The following is a 25,598-nucleotide window of genomic DNA, read 5'->3' as shown; positions in this document are numbered from 1 at the left end:
CTGGAGCTCTGCTGTCTCTTGGGCCCTGCACATGGAACGGGGAGCACTTCGGAAAATACTACCCTAGAGGTTCTAGATTTTGCTTTTTTCTGCTGAATGGGTATTGTCAGGCATTTTTATTCCTATGGGTCCTGTTGCAGAAAACACATAACAGCATTATCGTGCGATAGCAGTTAGTAAATGACCCATATGTTGCAGAGAAGCACAATCAAATCTTAAAAACAACTGGAGAGGAAAATAAAATCATTATATTACAGGCATATATGAAGGTAAAGTATGCAAGGCCATGTGTTAAATCTATAGTGTATGGGCTCATTGCAGAATCAAAAATATGCATGCATCTTACTCTCATATTAATAGAAAACACATTTCAAACCAAATTAACTGCTGCATGTATAATAGTAACAAGTAGTATATTATCTTATGAAAAGTACATTTATCATTACGTAATGTTTGAGGATTTTACTTATTCGCCATTTTGGAATATTTTCAGATATGATCCACGTTTCAACATCTGGATTCACCTGGCAAACATGAATCAGAAGCGTACACATTTTAGTCTGAATGCATTCAATGGGCTCCTGTTTGCTGTGGGTGGTCGCAACTCAGAAGGCTGTCTATGCTCAGTTGAATGCTATGTACCTTCAACTAATCAATGGCAAATGAAAGCACCACAAGAGGTGGCAAGGTGCTGCCATGCCAGTGCAGTCATAGATGGTAGGATCTTGGTGACAGGGGGTTATATAAATAATGCTTATTCTCGCTCTGTATGTATGTATGACCCCTCTTCTGACAGTTGGCATGACAGATCCAGCCTTAGTACTCCAAGAGGATGGCACTGTGCAGTTTCCTATGGCGACAGGGTCTATGTAATGGGTGGGAGCCAGCTTGGTGGCCGAGGTGAGAGGGTTGATGTTCTCACTGTTGAGTGTTATAATCCTCACACTGGGCAATGGAGCTATGTTGCTCCACTTCCAACTGGAGTAAGTACTTCAGGGGCTTCGACACTTAATGGAAAGATCTACTTGGTGGGTGGATGGAATGAAATAGAAAAGAAATATAAGAAGTGCATTCAGTGTTACAATCCAGATATTAATGAATGGACTGAAGATGATGAATTGCCTGAAGCCACAGTGGGAGTATCTTGTTGTACCATTACCATGCCTAATTGCAAAGCACAGGAATCCAGGGCCAGTTCAGTGTCTTCTGTGCCTGTTAGTATCTAAAAATAGTGCCATGATTCTGTCTACATAAAAGCAAGTGAACATATAGTTTATAGATCTATTTAATTGAAATGGCTATCTAAATAGTAATTTTTAAGTCTACCAAAAGAAGTTTTTAGAATTGCTTCACTGTTAGACGTATAAACCAATTTGTTTTTGTAACTTTTGATTAGTTGTTTACATTTATAGAATGTCACTTCATTTTTCACAAAATTGCCCTCCAAGGGATATATATCTGCAGTTTGAGGGAAATACATTGAATATGTATATTCTCTTATTATTTTGGGGAATTATATATACCTGATTTCCCATACCCCTTACTGAAAATTTACCCTATGGATCATTTTTGTCAAAATGTATGTTTAATACAAACTGTATATCAATGCAAAAAAATGGCTAATATTCAGAAATTACAAAAACAAACTCTTTCATAATTAGGAAACCCTCCTATGCAAATTTTACAGATTTAACACATAGCTTAAGAGTGTAGTCCATGAGGTGCCTTGCACAATTCCCAAAGAACACGTGCTTTCCATATTGTGCATCGGTGTACATCCTGTAACAAGTTCCCGTCTATGATTTGGTCCACATTATGGTCTAGTGGGTTTAAAATGACAGCACAGCACAGAAACTTGCAAAAGCCACTATTTTTACTTTCCCTGATGTTTGTTCGTTAACAGACATCAACACAATTTAACGTCTTCTAGAGCATTGTGTAAAGTTCAAAAGAATTCAGAGACCCCTTAAAAGTCTGAACCTATACATATACCAAAAAAACTGACAAGCGTCCTTTTCTAATGAAAGTTATTGGATTGCTGTGAACTTGACAGCAAAATTTCACATACTTTTTAAGTAGGCATCACCCACCCACAATGATAGCCCCAGTTTTCCTTCTCTCAGACTAGTTCAGCATTCTCTCTCTCTCTTTTCTCCTCCCTATTGAGTGCACCAAGGGTTGAAAAACAATCTTTCAATAAAGCCTTAACTGGCCTTTTCTAGACCAACTATTTGATGCTATATCTCCTCTAGGGGGCAATGCCTCTAAAGGATTAGTTTTGCACATACCATGACAGTAATAAATATCACTCCAGAGCCTAGATATGGAGTATGATCTCCATCTCTCAGATTTACTGGTAACACTCACTGTGGTATTTGCATTGTGCCATTATAAATCCTTGTAGTCAGTTCTAACCATTTACTGAAAATCCTACGTTTGAAGCATGTCAATGCTATCCAAAGAAAGGTAGAATGTGTACTGGCAACTTTGATTTAAAAAAAAATTCATTATCATATTGGATTAGATTCTATATAATCATGCCTAAAATATCAAAGATGAAATGAAATATACCTAAGCGTATTCTATAAAGTACGCCTGAATTTAGGCGTACTTTATAGAATAAGCCTAAATTTCCACACGGTTTATTAAAAACACCAAGTGCCTATCCGTACAACTAAATTTAGTCACGGACAGTTATGCCAAGTAAAACTTGGTGTAAATACTGACGTCTAAATTAGGCGTGGACCGGATGTATTCTGTAACAAGATGCATAGATTTTAGAAATGCCCATGACCCGCCCATTCCACTCCCACAGCCATGTCCCCTTTTCAACTATGCGTCTTAGAATTTATGAGCATCACGTTACAGAATACACCAAGACAGTTGTGCACGTAAATTCTAATTAATGCCAATTATTGTCAATAATTGCTTAATTGGCAATTATCAGCACTGATGGGCTTGTTAACTAATTAAATTGCACACATAAATACAGTATACAACTGTATTTGCACGCACAACTTATGTCATGCTATATACAATCCGGGGGGTTATGCTTAAATATGGGTCAACTCAACATACTCTATTCCAAAATAGCAGTATCAGAAAAAAATAAAGGATCAGCTAGACGTCCAAAGTTATCTGAACAGAGAAGTCACACACTTCATATGCAATAAGTGGCCAAAGCCATTTTATCTACGTGCTGCAACTGTATTCCACCAAATAAAAACAGGAAAAACTGTTTAGAATACTGTATAGGCTATTTGATAACATTTCTTTCTAACTCAAATGTGGTATGTGCAGAGCAACATCATTTCTGTTATAGAATGTTTAGATTTTTATAAAATAAAATAAAATAAAGGGCCCCTTTTACTAAATTGAATTAAGTACTTAACATGCAGTATACCATGCAATAACTGCTAGCACAGAACTGCGTAAACTCTCAGATTCTGTATAGGTTGTCCAAACTTGGGTGCAGATTCCAGATCCACACATAAATTAATTAGTCAATTAAACGCTAACAGTCAATTACTGGAGTTAACAAGCACTTAATTGGCAGTAATTAGGAGTTACTAAGGATATTCCCTATGCCCTATTCTGTAACATGGGCGCTTAATTTCATAGTGCACAACTTCGCAGGAGGCAAGGTCATTGGAGGGGCCTGGGTGGGTCAGGACATTCCCAGAAATTAGACAGAATTTTACAGAATACCTGCATTTGCACGCCTGACTGCCATCAGTTGGGCACGCGTATTTATACTAGGTTTTGGCAGGTATAAGTGTTTACCCCCCAAATTAGGCGCAAGAAGCACATCAAGATAGTATTCTGTAAAGGGCACTCTGTGCAGAGCGCTCTTTACAGAATGTATTTTTAGCACAGATCATAGTAACATAGTAAATGTCGGGAGGTAAAATTGAAACCAGCATGTGTCTGTTTATGGCCCGAGCCCTTGACACCATCCAGTGATCTCGCGGTAAGGGCTCACACGTGCTAAGTGCCGATTAATGCCGGAAATGCTGCGCACGGTAGGAAATAAAAAACAATTTGTCCTGGCGATATGAGCACTTCAAATCCGAAATTACCACTAGGTGGCCCACTAGTCTGGCGGTAGTCTCATTTTGGCGCATGCTGTACGCGCATAGGCTACCGTGCCTTTGTAAAAGGGCCCCTACTGTATGCAGATTTGCAAAAGTCTCTGTTTTTTTTTAAACTGCTACTGGATGATCTGTCTAAAAAGGCTAGAGCATGTGAACTGAAACTAAATAATGTATTGAAAGTACATTGCTGAATGGCAAACCTCTTTTTACACACTATTATTTTTCAGCATAAATTTGGTCTAAATCACATTAGTTGTAAGAAAGCAGACAACACACCTTACACTCAGGGGCCCTTTTACTAACGCTTGGTGTAAGCTTAGCATGCGCTGACATTAACATGCACTAAGTACTAAGAAGCCCATTATATACCCATGGACTTGTTAGAATTTAGTGCACATTAATTCTGTTAGTGCACACTAAGCTTTAGTAAAAGTTTTAATACTATTGGATGTCAACCAGACAAGTTGCATTAAAAAAGTCATTTTGCCATAGGTTCAGTTTTATTATCATTTCTTTTACTCTTCTTAAATTTTATGAAGCACACAGGAGCACCTCATACACGGACAATAACTACATTAAACTCCTTTACTTGTCAAGAGGAGAGAGCTTATTAGACTCTGGAGAAGTGGCAGCCATGACTTTGTCTCAGCATTTTGCCAATGCAATAATATTGATCAGGGACACTTCATAATGTAAATGAAAATGTTATAACTAACTTCTGATTCCTTCATATCACTTTCAAAGACCCTGCTTTCTGATCCTCAGAAGACTTCTGTACGGGTGTCTTCTTATATAAGATTTTATACACATTCCACTGAAAACAGAGAAACAGGCTGCTGATAAATATCTTTTACTGTACGGTGCCCTACATATTCTGTCTTGGCCTTGGAATGAGCCTTTTATTGGATAAAAAAAAAGGAGTGGGAGGCATAATTATAGTATAGTTAATTGATGTTTATATAAAAATGTGTAAAATGCAGAGCAAATCTCCTTGGTGCTGAAAATACTCTCTATGAATCTGGTGTAAAAGGCATAATGAAAAACATGGTTTTGGCTGTGAGTTTACACCCACAATTTTAGTGTATCAAGTTCTAAATCTTATGCAGAATGAAATATAATGTGGTAATGGATAGATCAGATTCTTAAATAAGTGGTAATTATAATCAATAACCAAGCTTGCCTGCAGTATTCTGCTTATATTTTCAAAAGGAATGTTACTTACGAGCTGTGGGCAACGTGCAATGGGAGTTTAGCAGGCATAAAGGTAGGTTGGAGAGAAGGTATGGCTGGGTTTTAAATCGCTTGATTATAATGTGTATGTTGATAAATTGTGAACTTGCATATAAATATACTTGTTTCTTTAGAACTGTGAAAAATTGTACATTAAATGTTATGGAACCATTTTCTATCATTATCCCTTCTGGTATTTAGAACACAAAGCTAATGCTTAGACAAATCAGAGCTTAAAGTGTTTTTCATTTGTAGTTGAGTTGAGTCATAATAACTATTCAAAAAAACTGAACAGAAAAACACATTGAAGATCATTTATTATTTTATCAGTTACATTAAAGCTGTATAAACTCACTGGCTAGCAGGAATAACACACTGGGGTTTTCCAGAGAATGGCATTATACTGCACAGTATATAAGCCAGTCTACCTCAGTGAATCTATAGGCTGAATTATATTCCTCATGAGCAGAAGACTCCCTGTGTGACTTGATAAATATGAACATCCTGTCACCAAGTAAAATGTTTGGTGGTACCTTTTCTTGAAACAGTAGTTTCAGTGGTTATGGATTCTTCTAGACAGTTTTCTGCTGTTCCAAGTTACTTATAAGACTAGAGGTAGGGGATCTAGAGCTGGTGAAGGCTCCTATTACAGGTAGAATAGATCCTGAAGCTAAGAAATTAATAATTTTAGAAAATGAAAAACAGCAAACCACAAAATAGCTGCTGCAGAGGACATATTCCTTTTCTAACTGCTGCTACTAATTCCTGCATTCCAGAGAGCTTCTACTCCCAGAAGATGATAGCAGAAACTTGATTCTAATTGACTGATGGTATTGTTCCATTGACAGAAAGATACCAATCCAGCTGTCCAGCTGACATGGTAGCATAGTAGATGATGGCAGATAAAAGACCTGTACGGTCCTCCCAGTCTGCCCAACAAGATAAACTCGTTACATATGATATGTGATACTTAATATGTATACCTGATTTCAACTTGTCCTTGCCATTTTCAAAGCGTAGACCATAGAAATCTGCCCGGCACGGTCCTTGTTCTAAAGTTTCTGAAGTTGTCGTCAAAGCCCCCCAGCTCTTCCAAGTCTATTCAGCCACAATCAGGGCACAGACCAATTGCTATGTTCACTGCTAGCACATGTTTAAAGCTGCATTAAACATCTAGTGGGCCTTTTACAAAGGCCTAACATTTTTAGTGCATGCTAAAAATAAGCATACGCTAAATGCTAGAGATGCCCTATGGGTGTCTCCAGCATTTAGCTTGTGCTAATCATTAGTGTGTGCTAAAAACACTACTGTACCTTTGTAAAAGAACCCCCCCCCCCCCCCCACCACCACCACCACCACCAATGCAGCTTAGTTAACTGTCCAGCTTATTTTCAGAGAAGGGCGCCCATCTTTCAACACAAATCGGGAGATGAGCGCCCTTCTCGTAAGGCTGCCCAAATCGCCATAATCGAAAGCTGATTTTTTTTGACACCCTTGATGGCTTTCCATCGCGGGGATGACCAAAGTTCATGGGGGTGTGTCGGCAGGGTAGCAAACGTGGGACTGGGGAATGATTAGGAGATGGGCATCCTCGACCGATAATGAAAAAAAAGAAGGGCGGCCCTGATGAGCACTTGGCCGACTTTACTTGGTCCATTTTTTTTCATGACCAAGCCATGAAAAGATGCCTGAACTGAGCAGATGACCACCGGAGGGAATCGGGGATTACCTCCCCTTACTCCCCCAGTGGTCATTAACTCCCTCCCACCATAAAAAAACAGGTTAAAATACTTTTTTGCCAGCCTTTATGCCAGCCTCAAATGCCATACTCAGGTCCATCGCAGCATTATACAGGTCCCTGGAGCAGTTGTAGTGGGTGCAGTGTACTTCAGGCAGGCGGACCTGGGGGGGGGGGTTGGGGGGCTCAGCACCCAAGGTAAGGGAGCTATGCACCTGGGAGCAATTTCTGAAGTCCACTGCAGTGTCCCCTAGGGTGCCCGGTTGGTGTCCTGGCATGTCAGGGGGACCAGTGCACTACAAATGCTGGCTCCTCCCATGACCAAATGGCTTGGATTTGGCCATTTTTGAGATGGGCGTCCTTAGTTTCCATTATCAGCAAAAACCAAGGTCGGCCATCTCTAAGGGTGGCCATCTCTAAGGTCAACCCAAATGTTGAGATTTGGGTGTTCCCGACCGTATTATCGAAACAAAAGATGGCCGCCCATCTTGTTTCGATAATACGGTCGGGGACGCCCCTTTACAGGGCCGTCCTTAGAGATGGGTGCCCTTATAGATGGCCGCCCCGTTCGATTATGCCCCTCCATGTTATCTTAACAGTTAACACAGTGCATTGACTATTAGCATGTGGTAATTGTCATGTTAAACACCTAATATGGAAAGGGGTGTAGGATGGGCAGGAAATGGTTGGGGACTACCCTTGAAGTTGTTACCTTGTGTTAACTGTTAACATGGCAGATAATATGGTGTAGTTAGTCACAGGTATACCTCCAAATGTGTAGCTAACTACAGGGCTTCTTTACTAAGTTGCATTAGGTGCTAACGCATGCCTATAACAGCAAAAATGACCTAACGTGGGACATGCTACAGTGTTCTGCATTAATTTTTCCAGCTGCATGTGCTAACTGTGCAGTAATTATTATTTTTTTTTTTTTGGTGGGAAAAACAAAAAAAGCACCAAGGGCCTTCAAAAAAAGGGAATCAGAACCTTTAATCATATGTGTTGATGAAACAATTCTAAAATGGATCTGACACGGTCCGTGTTTCGGCGCACAGCGCCTGCGTCAGGGGTCACAATAGATTGCAAAGGAACGTGCAGCAGTGTTGTGATACTCAATGCTGTAGTAAAGAGCAATGTAATGCAACGCTGTGTGGTCCCTTTGCGCAAGGTTAAACAGAGAAATTTTGTATTGAACAAACGCACTCCTTCAATCACGGAATCAATCTGGGGAAAAAAAATTGATTCCATGATTGAAGGAGTGCGTTTGTTCAATAGAAAATTTCTCTGTTTAACCATGCGCAAAGGGACCACACGGCGTTGCATTACATTGCTCTTTACTACAGCATTGAGTATCAGAACACTGCTGCACGTTCCTTTGCAATCTATTGTGACCCCTGATGCAGGCGCTGTGCGCCGAAACACGGACCGTGTCAGGTTCATTTTAGAATTGTTTCATCAACATATATGATTAAAGGTTCTGATTCCCTTTTTTTGAAGGCCGTTGGTGCTTTTTTTGTTCTTCTGCTTTTTGTTTGTGCTTCACTCCCTCTCTCTGCTATACCACATTTTTTTTTGGTGGGGGCATGTCAGGGGCGGAGAATGGGTGTGGATATGCTAATCAGCTAGTATGTGCACATTACACCATGCTAATTCCATCACACAGGATCCCTTAATGCCACCTAAAGAGGAGGCGGCATAGGCGGTCGGTGGCCCAACTGTTTGGGGAGGCTAAAGGGGGCGGGGTTAGGGGTGGGGCCATGGGAGGAGCTTAAATCCATAATTGTCTGATAACACACAGAAAAAAAAATTCAATTAATACCTTTTATTAAATTTAGATATTAGCTATGTATCATATGTCAAAGAATAAAGTGGTTGCTCAAAGCATATACTAACCACAATTGCTCAACTGCAAAACACTATGCACAACTTTGTGCAAAAACACACTTAGAACCTTACTGTACCATAAATATTACACTGGGCAGAACCTAATACACCAATATACCACCCATACGGAAAATTCAGACAGTCAACAATATGAAACAAGGGATCATAATACCACAATTCTCATGTAGAGCCACAAAACACCCTAATTCATGTTTAATGTGGGATGAAATGCCATAAATAAGTAAAAAATATAAACTTTTAATGTTGAGCATCTGATTCTCAAAGTGGACATATTCCAAACACTATAATGAAAATAAAATGATCGTTTCTACCTTTGTTGTCTGGTGACTGTTTTTCTGATCATGCTGGCCAAGTATCCAATTCTGCTGCTATCTGTCCTCTTAACTCCGTTTCCAGGGCTTCCTTTCCATTTATTTCTTTACTTTCTGCCTTTCTTCTTCATTTCTTGCCTTACATCCGTAAGTAAAAGCTGGGTCCTCTGCAGACTCGACTGTCCAGTGGATCCAGCTTCTGCCTATTTTCTCCATCGATGTGCAGGTTTTCTCCCTTTTCCCTCATCTTATCTCCTTCCTCTCTCTTCCCTCCCCTCCATCCATGCCCAGCATTTTTTCTCTCTCCCTTCCCCTCCATCCATGTGTATCTCCTTCCTTTGTCTTCCCTCCTTTCCATGCATGTCTAGAATTTCTCCCCTTCATTCATGTGCATCTCCTTCCTGTCTTCCCTTCCCTCCATCCATGTCCAGCAACCCCCCTCTCTCCCCTGCCCTCCATCCATCCAAGTCCACCAACCCTCTTCTCCCCTCTAGCCATCCATGTCCAGCAACCCTGTTCTCTCCCCTGCCCTCCATCCACCCATGTCCAGCAACCCTTCTCTCCCCTCTAGCCACCCACCCATGTCCAGCAACCCTCCTCTCTCCCCTGCCATCCCCTCTATCCACCTATTCCAGCAACCCTCCTCTCCATGCACATCCAGCAATTCCCTTCTGTCCCCTGCCCCCCTCCATCCATACCCAGCCCGATTCTCCTCTCCCCTGCCTCCATCCATCTGGGCCAGCGGCGCCCTGGGCAGTGTTGCCAGGTGGAAAATTTTTTTCCCACCCAATCCAGCACAAAAACCACCCAAAACCCGCCCAAACTCAAACCCCGCCCCTGACACCCCCACCCCCGCGTCATCACCCCCGCCCCCGCCGTCATCAACCCCGCCCCCGCCGTCACCGGCCCCGCCTCCCCGTCATCGGCCCCGCCTCCCACGTCATCGGCCCCGCCTCCTACGTCACTAACCCTGCCCAAAAACATCACTAACCCCGCCCCCTGCGGCTGAAAAAGCCGCACAAAAAACCGCCCTGAAGCCCAAAAAACAGCCCAAAAAACCGCAACCCGCCGCGGGCAAAAATTTCCCGTGGCGGGTCGCGGAAAACCGCCCAATTGGGCGGTAAAACCGCCCACCTGGCAACACTGGCCCTGGGTCTCCCCTTTCCCTCCCCTTGCTTACTATCTGCCCCGCGCCATCTTTAATTTACCTCCGCTGCGTCCCCACTCCCAGCGTTGGCCGCATCATTTCAAAGCTCGCCCTGCTGCCCGTCTCTATTCTCCCCTCGCTCCCTTCGCGACGTGATTCGTTCTGCAGACAGAGTCCCGCCTTCTGACATCATTTCCTCGAGGGCGGGACTCTGTCTGCAGAACGAATCACGTCGCGAAGGGAGCGAGGGGAGAATAGAGACGGGCAGCAGGGCGAGCTTTGAAATGATGCGGCCAATGCTGGGGACGGAGCGGAGGTAAATTAAAGATGGCGCGGCCGCGGGGCAGATATAGTAACAAATGGAGAGGGAGGGAAGGGGACACTCACGGCGCCACTCGCCCGGCTGGGGAGGCTTAGCCTCCCCAAGCCTCTTATACCGGGCGCCTATGGGAGGCGGTAAGTGCTCCCAGCAGTAATTCTTTAAAATGGATGCACGCTAATGCTAACATTAGTGCGCAGCCAATAATGAAACTAAAGCTTAGCACATGCTAAGTGCCACGTGGCCAATAGGCATGAAATAGAATGTGCAGCATTTAGCACATTCTAATGTCCATTAGCATGTTCTAAGCTTTAGTAAAAGGGCCCCAAATTGAAAAAAAGCCATTTTGACAGCAGCACTAAAAATGGGCTTAGCAAATGGGAAAGACCCCCATACAGGTGTGCAGCTTAGTTAAAGGACCCCTAATAGTCCACATTACCTGCCATGTCACTAAAACATGATAGCGGTCATTGCTCTGCATTAAGTACATGGCTGCATTCTCTAAAGTACTAAGAATGCTCTCAGCAGTTAATGTAGAGGTTTTGTACCAAATGTGCCTTAACTTTGGCTATTAAAACGCATTGGGTACAAAACCTTAGCATAGGTTAGTAAATCGGTCCCTATGTGTTTACAGCCAAACTAAACCAGAACATGAATTATAGTGTGCATAGAAGTTGTTCCATTACAGTAAACTAAAACAAGTAAAGTTCAAGTTGATTTAAAGGACTGAGAGGATTCTGGCCATACTATTCAATGCATATTTATTGCCATCTATTAACCAAGAATCAGTTTTGTGGGTTAGCCAGCTTGCCTGCTTAGCTATTTGAAGAGTACAATACCAGCAATTAATGTGATCAGAAAAACTGTGGACTGGGGGATTAAAAAGATAAAAATAGTGGAAAAGCAGAAAATATTATTTCTTTAATACAGTTTTATCCCATGGTCCAATATACTCCTTCCAATGATATACACTTAAATTTTGAGCAGGGTTTTGAATCACAATTCATGATTAACCATTCCCACTGAAATATCACTGGTCATTAGCATGTATAGGTGGCCCTGGTCAAAAATCTGAGAACAAAGCAGTGATCATGATAGGAAGAAATTGAATTTACCTGATGTAGGATGTCCAGGAATGATTGAATACAAAATCATAACAAACAAATCAGATAATGAACAGTACTAACAGACAGTATGGGTAGGTAATGCAGTATGAGGACTCAGGGTAAAAGAATGAGATATTTATGGGTGATTGATGAATGCAATGCTATGGTTTATTTGCCATTGGTTGCTCGCATGAGGAGAATGCTAAGTTAGTTGGCTTATTGTGGGGAATACTACGAGGCAAAAGATTCCCATGGATTTTAAATGGGGATATGGTATTTTTTTGTTAAATATAATTTGCATATTCAAAATTTTATATGGTATCAATAGCAATTACCACATTATTATTATTATTATTGCAAACATTGAATCATATCATGCCAGTTTAGAATTAACACCCTGAGTTTCAGTACAAGGGAACAGAAAGACTTTAATGAAATATTGTAAACGTTAGTGTTTTTTTTTTAATTAAAAAAATGTTTTTAGCATGATACTTGTAATAGTGGTAGCAAAAAGCTTGCTGTCATTTGTACTATTTTTCTGTAAACACTATTAATTAAAATGAAAACATGCAATAATTGATTTGTTGAGATAACATTATATCACTGTTGTTGCTATAATACTGTAGTATATGCAGAAGCCTAAATATTTCTGTTCAATTAACATATAAGTTATTGCAACAGTGGGCAAGATATGAACCTGTGCTTACACCAGTAAAATGCATTATTAGTCATTATGGCCCATTGCATTAAATAGGACTTGTATCATATAATGTTTGCTGATGAGTGTTAGCACACTTAGGAGCCCTTTTATTATGGTGTGCTAGAAAGTAGCCGGTGTTACGAATAGCACGTGGATTTGCTGAATGCTCTGGCCACTTTCTAGGGTGGCTAAATAATGGCCACAGTTGGCTTTTTTTAAATGGCCATGCGCTAATTTCCCTATTAGGGCACAGCCATTAATGCTGGGAGCTTTTACCGCCATCTATTTTGGTGGTGGTAAGGACTCCTGTGATACTCCTGCACTAATTGGGTAGTACATGATAATGTGCCCGTTCTACCCGGTTAGCACAGGAATGCCTACTCTCCACTCCCAGACACACCTCCCACACTGGAAAATAAATAAAAATATTTTTCAGCACAGGATTAACGCATGCTAAGCGGAACACTACTGAGGGAAACCTCAGTGCATCCTGCGGTAGTGATCTTTTAGCATGCGGTAGGCCTATCGCGGCTTAGTAAAAGGGCCCCTTAGTATATTTAGCCCACAGTGGTGTTGATTTTGACACCCCATGGTTGTGCTCAGTTTATACTGGTAAGATACATTTCATTCTGATTGCAAATTCAAACACATCAACTAAATTCAACTGTGGAAAAAGTGGGGGGGGGGGGGGGCAATGCTATTCTTCCTTATTAATTTAAGTTTATTGTACATTAATTTTATTTTTGTTCTTAAAATATGTGCAATTAATTTGTAGATTCCCATATGTATATAAAACCAAGCAAAAAAACAAACAAACAACAGTATATACAAACATGGGGCAAATATACTAAAGCACTGACTAAGCCCAAGTTTGAAATGTGTGAGCAGTAGTACCAATCATCAAGCCTTCAAGTTATTCAAAGTTGTTAAATCGTGACAGGGTTGTGAAAAATTACAAGAGGACCTTACGAGACTGGGAGGCTGGACATCTAAATGGCAGATGATGTTTAATGTGAGCAAGTGCAAAGTGATGCATGTGAGAAAGAGGAACCCGAACTATAGTTATGTAATGCAAGGTTCCATATTAGGAGTCACCGACCAAGAAAAGGATCTCGGTGTCGTTGTTGATGATACATTGAAACCTTCTGCTCAATGTGCTGTGGCGGCTAAGAAAGCAAATAGAATGTTAGGTATTATTAGGAAAGGAATGGAAAACAAAAGTGAAGAAGTTATAATGCCATTGTATCAGTCCATGATGCGACTGCACCCTGAATATTGTGTTCAATTCTGGTCACCACATCTCAAAAAAGATATAGTGGGATTAGAAAAGGTACAGAGAAAGTCGACGACAATGATAAAGGAGATGGGACAATTTCCCTATGAGGAAAGGCTGAAGCATCTAGGGCTCTTCAGCTTGTAGAAAAGACGTCTGAGGGGAGATATTATAGAGGCCTATAAATGAGTGGAGTGGAATGAGTAGACATGAATCACTTGTTTATTCTTTCCAAAAATACTAGGACTAGGGGGCATGCTATGAAGCTACAAAGTAGTGAATTTAATACGAATCAGAGAAAATTTTTCTTCACTCAATGTGTAATTAAACTCTGGAATTTGTTGCCAGAGAATGTGGTAAAGGCAGTTAGCTTAGCGGGGTTTAAAAAAGGTCTGGATGGCTTCCTAAAGGAAAAGTCCATAGACCATTATTAAATCAACTTGGGAAAAATCTACTGCTTATTTCTGGGATAAGCATTATAAAATGTATTGAACATTTTTGGGATCTTGCCAGGTATTTGTGACTTGGATTGGCCACTGTTGGAAACAGGATTCTGGGCTTGGAGGACCTTTGGTCTGCCCCAGTGTGGCAGTACTTATGTACTTCTCCTCTGGCAATTGGCACTACTGCTCACAAGTTTCAAACTTTTGCTAATTCATCCATTTAGTATGTTTGTTACCATAGGGGGAACTCTATGAAATGCACTCTGGGCTGAGAACCTTTTATAGAATAGTGCTTAGAGCTGATTCCCACGCTGATACCTGGTGTAAATCCTGGTGCATGAGTTGAGGACGCAACCTTGATATACTACAGCTCTGCGCCTAAATATTTGGAATGCCTCTGACCTGCCCTTGCCCCTCCCATAGCCATGCCCCTTTTGGGTTGTCATGAGACACTTTGGTATGCAGTGTTAAAGAGCATAGGCAGATGCACATGAAAATCCAAATTAGTGCCAATTAACTCGAATGCCAATAATTGGTTGTTAGCACCCAACTGACTAATTAGTTTATGGGTGCATCTGGGCTCCATGCCCACATTTGGGTCCACAACTTTAGGCGACCTATATAGAATCCGGGTGCATATGTCCAAAACATGCACATGCTATGTCAAAAGGCACATTGGACATGCTTAACTAATGGTTTTCTCCCATGTTGAGGCTGTGACAAGGGTTTTCAACACTAGGTGGCATGATCAGATATCTCTGCTTAGATTTGACTTGATTTATTAATTTAATACCCCACTATTTGCAAAACATTATGGCACAATACAGCTAAACTCATGTGGGTTGCACTCATTTTTTTTATAGTGGACCATATAAATCAGAAATCCATATGCAAGTGGGCCACATTAATATTTTAGCCTATTATATAACATGACTTGTACTCTTCAAAATCTGTGAATTGGTTCTTAAATTGTGGCTTCATATTCACCAAATAGTTCTGCAATACTTCAAAATCATGTGTGCTAGGTAATTCAATAAAATTATTTTTGCTAAAAATCTCAAGTGGGCCACATTTGGCCTATGGGCTATATACTGAACACCCCTGGTCTGTGGCAAAACCTTACTGGTGCAAATCCATAGATAAAAGTATCCACAGATTTCACAGCAGTTTCACTTCTGACTATTGGTCTCGTAATGATTCTGATTCAAAATCCTTACTTAAGGATGCATGACTAATATTAATAAGCCAATACACTTAAAAGTCACTACACGTAAGCACTATACTGTAGTCTCTCCATGCATACATGTAGGTATAATTAAACAACATTTTACACAAAAAAGGTCTATAAAATTACCCTCAGAATTTTAGCCTCAGTAGGAGGAAGCCTTCCTGGGACAAGACTGAGGTGGGGGTTGGAAATACTTGCACACTTTTGAATTTTCAAAAGCATCCAAGTTATTTTACTCAGAAGAAAAAAAGCAGCCACACAAAAAGGAGGTGCATATATGTGCAGGTACTTTTTTCTTAGGCAATTTTCAACAAGAAAGCTGATGCAAAGCCCAGAGGTAAATGTTACCAGGTGATTCTGCATATATGGAAGCAATTTGAAACTTGTCTTCTAAAGAATCGTCAGGAATAATTATTCTGTTCAAAATAGCTTGGGGATTTGAACATTCTTCACCTTGATTATACAAATAAACCAGGCAGACTGGGTAGGCCAAGCGATGCTCATCTGTTGTTACCTTTTATGTTACTATTTTATGCAGAAAATGGAGTCCAAAATAACCTTCTCTCAAAGGGGTTGTTTTACTAAGATGCGCTAACAGATTTAGCATGTGCTAACAAATTAGTGTGCATTAAGTGTCGTGCAAACCATAGGTATACAACGGGCTGCATAACATATATGGCACCTAAAAAAATCTGCATGAAAAACATTTCTACCTATGCGTATTCTATAAGCGGTATAGATTTAAGTGCGGTATAGATTTAAGTGCGGTATATAGAATATGCTTAGTTGGCATCTTAGCACCTAAAACTATGTGCATCCATTTACATCAATGAAAACATGGCATAAATCCTGGCATGTAGACTTAGGCACGCTGGGCCATATTCTATAACTACGTGTGTAAATTTTGGAACGCCAATGAAATGCCCATTTCCCCACCCATAACCACCCCATTTTTTTCTGAACGCATTAAAACATAGGTGCTCTGCATTACAGAATACACTTAAGGCCCCTTTTACCAAGCTGCAGCAAAAGGGGGCCGGCGCTGACGTCAGCACATGTTTTACATGCGCCGAGGCCCCCTTTTACCGCAGCTGGTAAAAGGGGCCCTAAGTGTATTCTGTAATGCAGAGTGCCTATGTTTTAATGCGTTCAGGAAAAAAGGGGGTAGTTATGGGCGGGGAAATGGGCGTTCCAAAATGCACGCGCGTAGTTATAGAATATGCCCAGTGTGCCAAAGTCTACATGCCAGGATTTATGCCACATGGCAAATAAAGCACTTGCCATGTGGCCATTTCAGGGGAGAGGGGGAAGCCCTTACTGCCACCCACTGAGGTGGCAGTAACGGATCCCGCATTAACCTGGTGGTACGCATTAACCTGGTGGTAACCGTGCAGGATTACTGCCGGGTACACTCCGGCACTACAAAAATAAATAAATTTTTGTAGCGCCGGAAATCACGGAGTGCTAGGGGTGGGAAGTAGTGCTGGACTGCTGCGGTAGCCCGGTGGTACTTCCTGTATAGTGAGCGGTATGCCCGCATTGGGCTTACTGCCACTCAGAAAGAGGAGCCCTTAGTGATTTGTGCACATAAATTCTAATTATTGTCAATTAGTACTCATTATTGCTTGTTAAGTGCTGTTAACAACGTTGATTGGCTTATTAAGCCAATTAAATTACGCACGCTGTTATAGAATCCACTTGGATTTTGGCATGGAACACTAAGGTGTGCTACATAAAATCTAGGGGTTAGCACGTGCTAAATCCATTAGTGCACCTTAGGAAAAGGACCCTAAAAGTAAACTTCCAGTCTAAAACTCATGAACTACTCTGCCTAAAATGACCCAAAAGAAAAAAAAATTCTCACTCCTCCCCCCCTTTACAAAGCCGTGCTAGCAGCTGTCGGTGCGGTAATGCTGACACAGCACGTTCAAATTGAATGGGCTGTGTTGACATTACTGCGCGGCTTTGTAAAAGTGGGGTGGGGGTATTTTTTTTAATTTATAAAATTGTATATATGGTTTTTCCAGACTAAGGATCAATTAAAGCACTGAACAACAACATTCAATAAAACAAATGCAAAACATATATGACAGTAACACAAACATAATAGAGTCTCTTAACAACTACCTAGGACTTATGCCTAAACTGTCATCCACTTGTTTTGCAAACAAAAATGGCTTCGGAGAAAAACTTACATGAATCTAAAGTTTTCCTGGATGTAATTCTAGAGAAAGTGAATTTCACAGTTGGAGGGCAATGACTGAAAAAGCTTTCACCCATTAATAGACTTCCAGTTGACAGCTGTGATTAGATCACAGCTACATTTCTGTGTATATCACTTTAGGCTGTCTACCACATAACACTGTGAATACTGAGATTCAAAAGGCCACACTAACACTAGCAACTGAAACTTAATCTACACTATTACTGGCAAGGAATGCAACTTTGCCAATTGAGGCCCTGATGTTGCAGGCCATATATTTCCTGTTGCTTTGAAAACTCATCGGCAGCCTAGCACAGAAGGCCATTCAATAGCAAGACAAGCAGCACCACCCAAAGAGCCACACAATCCAAAAACTGCTTCACCAGATGCAACTTATACATTATGGGGTGAATTCTATATGTGGTACCAAAAACATTAGCGCTGAAAAAAATGCTTAAAGTTAGGTGTGGTTTATAGAATAGCGCTTCCACCTGGGAATCATGCCTAACTTTAGGCACAGCCATTTCCACCAGCAGAAACGTAGTGCAAAATACCCACACATATATTTAGGTGCAGATGCCCTTATTCTCTAACTACATATGTAACTTAAAGGAATGCCCCAGATCCGCCCATGGCCCTCCCATTTCCACACCCCCTTTTTTGACTCCCATGTACATTTCAATTAAATCTAATTAGTGCCACTAATTGCTTGTTAAAAAGCCAATTATCAGCACTAATTAGCTCATTATTCAATTAAATTGTGCGTGCAATTTTTAGTGACTTTTATAGAATTGGGGGCATTTGAACACCCCTGAGATCCGAGGCCCCATGGTGGCATCTGAGTCTAACTTAATCCCCAGATTCTACACCTCCATTGCCAGAAAAAGTCAGTTCCTCTACCATAGGTTTCACAGCCATTGACTGCCAGTCCAACATCTCCAAACATCATTTCTGTTTTCTGCATATTGATTACAAACCAGCCCATAATTTCTGATAGAGAAAACAGCCTTAGCAAGAAGCTGTTGCCTAAGTGGAACAATACCTGAAAGTCTTCTGTATAAATAAAACAAGGAGCAGGCATTCATTTGCAACGATGTGGGAAATGTCGACATATCTGATGTTCTATGTCTCTATTAAATGAAAATGAGGGAAAAAAACCATGACAATTTATATTTTATTGATTGCCGATAATAGTATGCGCTCTTTCAAGAGAGTGTACACTATCCCCCAGATTCTATAAACAGCGACTAAAGTTGCATGTGCAAATCTGCATGTATAGCCAATTTGCATGTGGAAGAATGGAATTTGCATGTGGAGGAGTAGCCTAGCGGTTAGCACACTGGTCTTGATATTCAGAGTTGGCCAGTTCAAATCCTGCTGCTACTCCTTCTGATCTTGGGCAAGTCACTTAACCCTCCATTGCCTCAGGTACAAAATTAGATTGTGAGCCCCTCCAGGGACAGAGAAATACCCAGTGTACCTGAATGTAACTTACCTTGAGCTACTGCTGAAAAAGGTGTGAGCAAAATACAAATAAATACATGTTTTAACAAGCTGATCTGTACTGAAAATTGGTCTCTAACAAGCAATAATCAGCACTAATTAGAATTTACACACACAAATTGTTGAACTAACAGCAGGGAAAGAGTGGATCCCTAAGAAACCCAACATCTTAGCAAATAAATTGCAGGGATCCTTTGCTATTATAGCGCTGTCATGTTCTATAGTGGACAAAATGACAGTGCTCTCTGTTGATTTTATATCCAATACAAAAATCCTACCAAAAGAACTAAGAAGACATTTTTATCACACAGGGGAAAGGATTGATGTTGTGTCAGTTCACTATAGTATGTGCTGACTGAGTAGTTAATCTGACACTTCTCTGTAGTTTTCATACACAAACCTTTGTCATTTTGTGTAGAGTAGCTAATGATTTTCAATTGGAGGCTTCTTTTTGGGGAGGTTTGTTATTAAAATCATTTTGCTGTATTCTTATGTGGGATGCTCTCTGCCATTAATTACAGTGTGCCTTTGGTCTGCTTATTTAGTAGAACATTGTAGACAAATTTTTTGAGGTTTTAAAGAGATGATTGAGGACAATCAGAACAAGGTGAAAGAAATGCTGATGATTTTTGGTAGTCTGATGTACATACATGAGTGTAAATAGTTGTAAACAATGTTCCCTCTAAGCCCATGTTTCCCAAGTCCGGTCCTGGAGTACCCCTTGCCAGTCAGGTTTTCAGGATATCCATAATGAATATGCATGAAAGAGATTTGTATATAATGGAGGCAGTGTATGCAAATCAAGTTCATACATATTCATTGTGGATATCCTGAAAACCTGACTGGCAAGGGGTACTCTAGGACTGGGCTTGGGAAACACTGCTGTAAGCTGAGCGTGAATCCTCCAGCTGCATTGCTGCCAATAAGGGGTGGTCAGTGGCGTAGCAAGGGGGGGCAGGGGGGCGGTCTGCCCCGGATGTCAGCTCAAGGGGGGTGCTCCCTGCCAGCTCCCCCCCCGGGTGCAGCACGATGACACCCCCCCCTCGGCGCATCAACACCCCCAGACCCAGTGCCTACCCTCAGCTCCATCCAACCAGCTCCCGCACCCTACCTTTAAAGAAATCTCGGAAGCCGTGACGAGGCGAGGCACAGCGCCTCGTGCCTGCATGTAAAAGAAGTGTGGATTGTCTCATTGGGCCTTCCCTCACTCTGTCTGTCCCGCCCTCCGCTGACGCAACTTCCTATTTCCGCAAGGGTGGGAAAGACAGAGTGAGGGAAGGCCCGATGAGACGATCCACACTTCTTTTACATGCAGGCGCGAGGTCGCCACAGCTTCTGAAATTTCTTTAAATGTAGGGTGCGGGAGCTGGTTGGACGGAGTTGAGGAGGGTAGGCACTGGGTTGGGGAGGGTGTTGATGTGCCAAGGGGGGGGGGGGGGTGCAACGGCAAACCGCCCCGGGTGGCAGCCCCCCTTGCTACGCCACTGGGGGTGGTGCTTCAATATTGAGCTTTCAATTGCTAAGGACAGGCAGGTTCTCTAAAATCCTGCAGAGCCTGTCTGTCCCTCAGTATTGAAAATGTAATTGTGAAACAGCACCCTTACTGGCAAGACTGTAAGTGGAGGTCTCCCACTCAGCTTAGAAGGAACAGTGGCTTCAAAATTAATAGTCAGCTTACTTTTGTTCTAAGATTTTTATTTCCTTTAACATTTCTTGCAGTTAACTTATTTTAAAGTTGTAGCATAGTGAATGATAGAAGATAAAGACGAGCATGATCCACCTACAGTAGCTGGAGTTGTACCTGCTGCTCCCTGCAGGTTACACCCCCTAAAAAAGGTATAAGGGAGTATAACCTGCAAGGAGTGACAGGTACAACTCTAGCCACCTTACTGAGCAGACTAGACAGACCATGGTCTTTTTCTGCTATCAGTTACTATGTTTCTTTTGTTACTATCTTTAAAATATGTTAACTGCAAGAAATGTTAAGGAAATAAAAATCCTAGAACAAAGGTAAACTGAGTATGCAGGTTGAAGAAAATTTAATATAAATGGCTATCTTTGCATTTAGAAATAAAACCAGAGTAGAACAATTAAATTGAAAAATCCTTCATTCTGGTCTACATATGAAATGCGTGAAGGAAATGGAACATAAACACGTGTATGTGACTTTCCACTGCAGAGATTTTTTAATGTTTTTATTGTTCATGTCACCATCTATAGCAATAAAAATCTTATTTTTTCTGTATATTCTAGCAGATGTCCCCAAATGTAAACCAGTTGTTACAAGTACTGTTACAATTAATTGTCAAGCTTAACCCAGATTAAAATAAAAGGTTTGTAATTGCTTTGTGAAGATTCCAATACAATATTTAAGATGTTATGTGATGTACATTTCTCATACTGCTTTGTTTAAACATTCATTATTAAAGTTGTATTAAAAGATAAAAGTAGTATATTTCGATGTGAATATGAGAAGCACATCTGCTTTTTACATGCTGAATCTGCTGTATCTGTTTTCCATCCATGTGGTGTTGACACATTATAACCAACCATTAGTGCACTCTTTTGATACAGCCCAGTGAATCTCATATTCTGGCATGGAGTTTAAATATTGACTCGGAAACGTTTATTTTCTCGTTTCATAAAACATCATTGGACCCAAGGTAACACACAAATTCCTTCACTCTACCAAATTTTACTGGGATGAAAGCATAGGAAAAAAATGGCTAAATGGCTTCCAGCCGTGATCTCTGGTGCCTATCATGGCACTTGTATTTTGAAAAGTGATTTTTTTTTTTGGGGGGGGGGGGGTCTCTACCTACTGCCTTGAACAACTGAGAAAGGTGTGAGGTAAATCCAAATCAACATTCTAGGTACACGCCCTCCTTACTCCAAATGCTTTCAATCCTTAGTCATATAGGGGCTGATATTCAGATCACTGGAGGTAGCCGGGCTGCCTCCCGTGGTCAGCGGTCTGTTTCCAGTGACTGCCATTGAATATCCAGGTGGGGGGTTTTTTGGCTGGTTTCAACTTAACCAGCCAAGCCGATATTCAGCACCTATGTTCCTTTACAGAATAGGCTCCTCCCAGGTGCTCTTTGGGTGCCTAATTACAGGATTGCCTTCAATGAGGGGAGAAAGTAGAATCTTGAAGGAACGTTCAGGTTTTTGGCAGGTAAGTTTCAATGCAAACAATGCAGTACTTTGCATTCGGGAAGCAGAATTTTACAAAAGGCTCTGCTTAATGTGGAGTCTTTAAAACACATGTAAGGGCATGCAAGAGTGCACATATATTTGCTGGCATCTGTTTTGAAAACCTACATGTACAGAGACATATACTCTTTTGGCCTGTCCAAATTATGTCCCCTTTAAGGTTTAACACTTTTTATTGACGACAAAGCACAAATTTACAGCCTTTACACAAGTTGCACAGGGGGTCTTTTACTAAAGCTTAGCTCAAGTTATCTGCAGCAGGGTCCATTTTATTCCTATGGGCCCTGCAGCAGATAACTTGAGCTAAGCTTTAGTAAAAGACCCCCCACAATGAATAAAATGCACAAACAGATATAACACAAGAATGAACCACTCTGTCACTATGCCCTCTTTAAAACTTTGCATCCAGGCCATCTATATATGGAAATGGTGGCTTTCTGAAATCCTCCCAAAAATAGTGCAGAGCCAGTATAACAAGGAAAGGGACCCCTCAACTGCCCAGTATCACCGGCAATACTATCAGCCAGCTGCTCGGCATTTGTTCAGCTGAATTGTTGAGTCTGGACTGGAGGTTTTGGTGGACACCCTACTCCCGTAAGAAGTCTCAGTCATTCAAGTGATCCAGTGTTGCATCATATTGGATTGATTAAAGCTAGTATGGCAAGAGACTTTTGAGATTTGAACCATTTGAACATCGGCATTACTTTTCATATCCCAGCGATTAACAAGGTGGCTTTATCCTTGCATAAAGCAGTTTAACATCGAACAATTTGCCTTGAAAACGAACTGGTCAAGGCAATGATTTAATGACAACAACCTGGTGAATTATATGTGAAAAGTAAGTTGTTGCAAGTGGGGTTACACGGGGGAAGTGACATCCACTAAACCAATAGTGGGTTTAAGTTTAAGTACAAGTACATGGTTTGATGATGTTTTGATAATTAAAAAGATTAAATTGAAAAACAATATGTTTTACAAAGAACTAGTGGAGTGCATTTGTTAGCAGACTAAGATATAGGTGCCACAATAGGCTGCACTTAGCACCAATTCTATAATTATTTGTTACATTTGTATCCCACATCTTCCCACCTATTTGCAGGCTCAATGTGGCTTATATTGTCCCATAGAGGCGTTCGCCATCTCCGGTAGTGAAACAAATACAAGGAGTTAATGTGGTCGGATAAGGTTCAAGTGTTAAAGACACATTGGAAATCATAGAGAGAAAGAGTTATGAATAGTTTATTGCAAACTTTGGTATCGTTGAGTTATGAATAGTCTATTACAAGCTTTGGTATGGTTGTGTTGCAGGGTTTAGGCACTTAAGTTGGGTCGATGGGGTACGCCTTTTTGAACAGGTTGGTTTTTAGTGATTTCCGGAAGTTTAGGTGGTCGTACATTGTTTTCACAGCTTTTGGTAATGCATTCCACAATTGTGTGCTTATGTAGGAGAAACTGGATGCATAGGTTGATTTGTATTTGAGTCCTTTGCAGCTTGGGTAGTGGAGATTTAGGTATGTCCGTGATAATCTGATTGTGTTTCTTGTTGGTAGGTCTATGAGGTCTGTCATGTATTCCGGTGCTTCGCCGTAGATAATTTTATGGACCAGGGTGCAGATTTTGAAAGCAATACGTTCTTTGATTGGTAGCCAGTGTAGTTTTTCTCGGAGGGGTTTGGCGCTTTCGAATCACGTTTTTCCAAATATAAGCCTGGCTGCTGTGTTTTGGGCAGTATGAAGTTTCTTTATGAGTTGTTCTTTGCATCCCGTGTAGATTCCATTGCAGTAGTCTGCATGGCTTAGTACCATTGACTGTATCAAGCTACGTAATGTTTCACTCGTTTGAGTTTCCACATTGCGTCTAACCCATTATAGAATATTACTGCAAAGCCAAATTGGTGCGCCAAAATATAGATGCACTAATGGCAGCTCAATGACTAGTGTAAGCTGGTGAACCTAAGTGCATCATGAAATGCACACAACTAATAGTATTGTATAAGTTACGCGTATCACTTGGTAACACCAGTAGTGTAGTCAGACCTCAATTTCTGGGTGGGCCTGGCTCACACATTTCCTCTTTGCCCACTACCCCCCTCCCCCAAAGCAGTAAAAATTAAACAGCTTGGTTGGCAGGGATCCCCAAGTCCCACCAGCTGAAGAGTCCTCTCCAAAGCCCCCTCAGCTATGTCAACCCTGGGGCAGTCAGGGACACATTTCCAGCCACCAACACCCCCAGGGACGCTCAGTTCAACTGGCACATCCTTCCTCTCCCCTTCTGCTAACTGCGCATGTGCAGGTGTGCTGGTTGAAACGAGCATGAGTGGAAAGGAGGGTGCTGGGGCTGGCAGCTGGAAATGCGCTGCTGACTTCCTTAGGATTGATTCAAAAGTAAACTCAGGGTTCAACCACTGTACAAATTCAAATGATTTAAAAGGACAAAACAGGGTTAACTAGTGTTGTGGCACATGTGTGTATTGCTGGAGGAAAAAGCCTTGAGAAAACTCCTATTACATGCAAACAAATGCTTTAAACGGAGTTGGTCTTGCTCATCATCGGCTGAAAAAAACTCCAGATGTTATAAATTGAACTCTAAAGCTTTTCTACTTAGCTTTTTATGTCCATCAATGGTCTTGATCTTCACGTTTACTACTACTAGTAACATAGAGGAGTATTTTCAAAGCACTTAGCCTTACAAAGTTCCATAGGTTTCTATGGAACTTTGGAAGGCTAAGTGCTTTGAAAATATGCCTCATAGTAACATAGTAGATGACGGCAGAAAAAGACCTGCGCGGTCCATCCAGTCTGCCCAACAAGATAACTCATATGTGCTACTTTTTGTGTATACCCTACTTTGATTTGTACCTGTGCTCTTCAGGGCACAGACCGTATAAGTCTGCCCAGCACTATCCCCGCCTCCCAACCACCAGCCCCACCTCCCAACCACTGACTCTGGCACAGACCGGATAAGTCTGCCCAGCTCTATCCTCGCCTCCCAACCACCAGCCCCGCCTCCCAACCACCGGCTCTGGCACAGACCGTACAAGTCTGCCCAGCACTATCCCTGCCTCCCAACCACCAGTCCCGCTTCCCACCACTGGCTCTGGCACAGGCCGTATAAGTCTTCCCAGCACTATCCCCGCCTCCCTACCACCAGCCCCTCCTCCCGATCTTGACTAAGCTCCTGAGGAT

The 25,598-nt window shown here is 41.5% G+C and overlaps 1 protein-coding gene across 1 annotated transcript in view; it reads left to right on the top strand.

Annotated features, from left to right (window-relative positions):
- The window catches only part of KLHL31 (kelch like family member 31), a 48,888-nt gene extending 46,205 nt beyond the window's left edge, over positions 1-2,683 (top strand). The window contains exon 3 of the mRNA XM_030198968.1: positions 494-2,683. Coding sequence (XP_030054828.1) covers positions 494-1,226 — 733 coding nt within the window. The 3' untranslated portion in view covers positions 1,227-2,683. The remainder of the gene's footprint in view (positions 1-493) is intronic.
- The last annotated feature ends 22,915 nt before the right edge of the window (positions 2,684-25,598 follow it).

This window comes from Microcaecilia unicolor, chromosome 3 (assembly GCF_901765095.1).
Source record: "Microcaecilia unicolor chromosome 3, aMicUni1.1, whole genome shotgun sequence".
Classification (NCBI taxonomy): Eukaryota; Metazoa; Chordata; class Amphibia; order Gymnophiona; family Siphonopidae; genus Microcaecilia; species Microcaecilia unicolor.
This window is presented reverse-complemented; position numbering and strand designations above follow the sequence as displayed.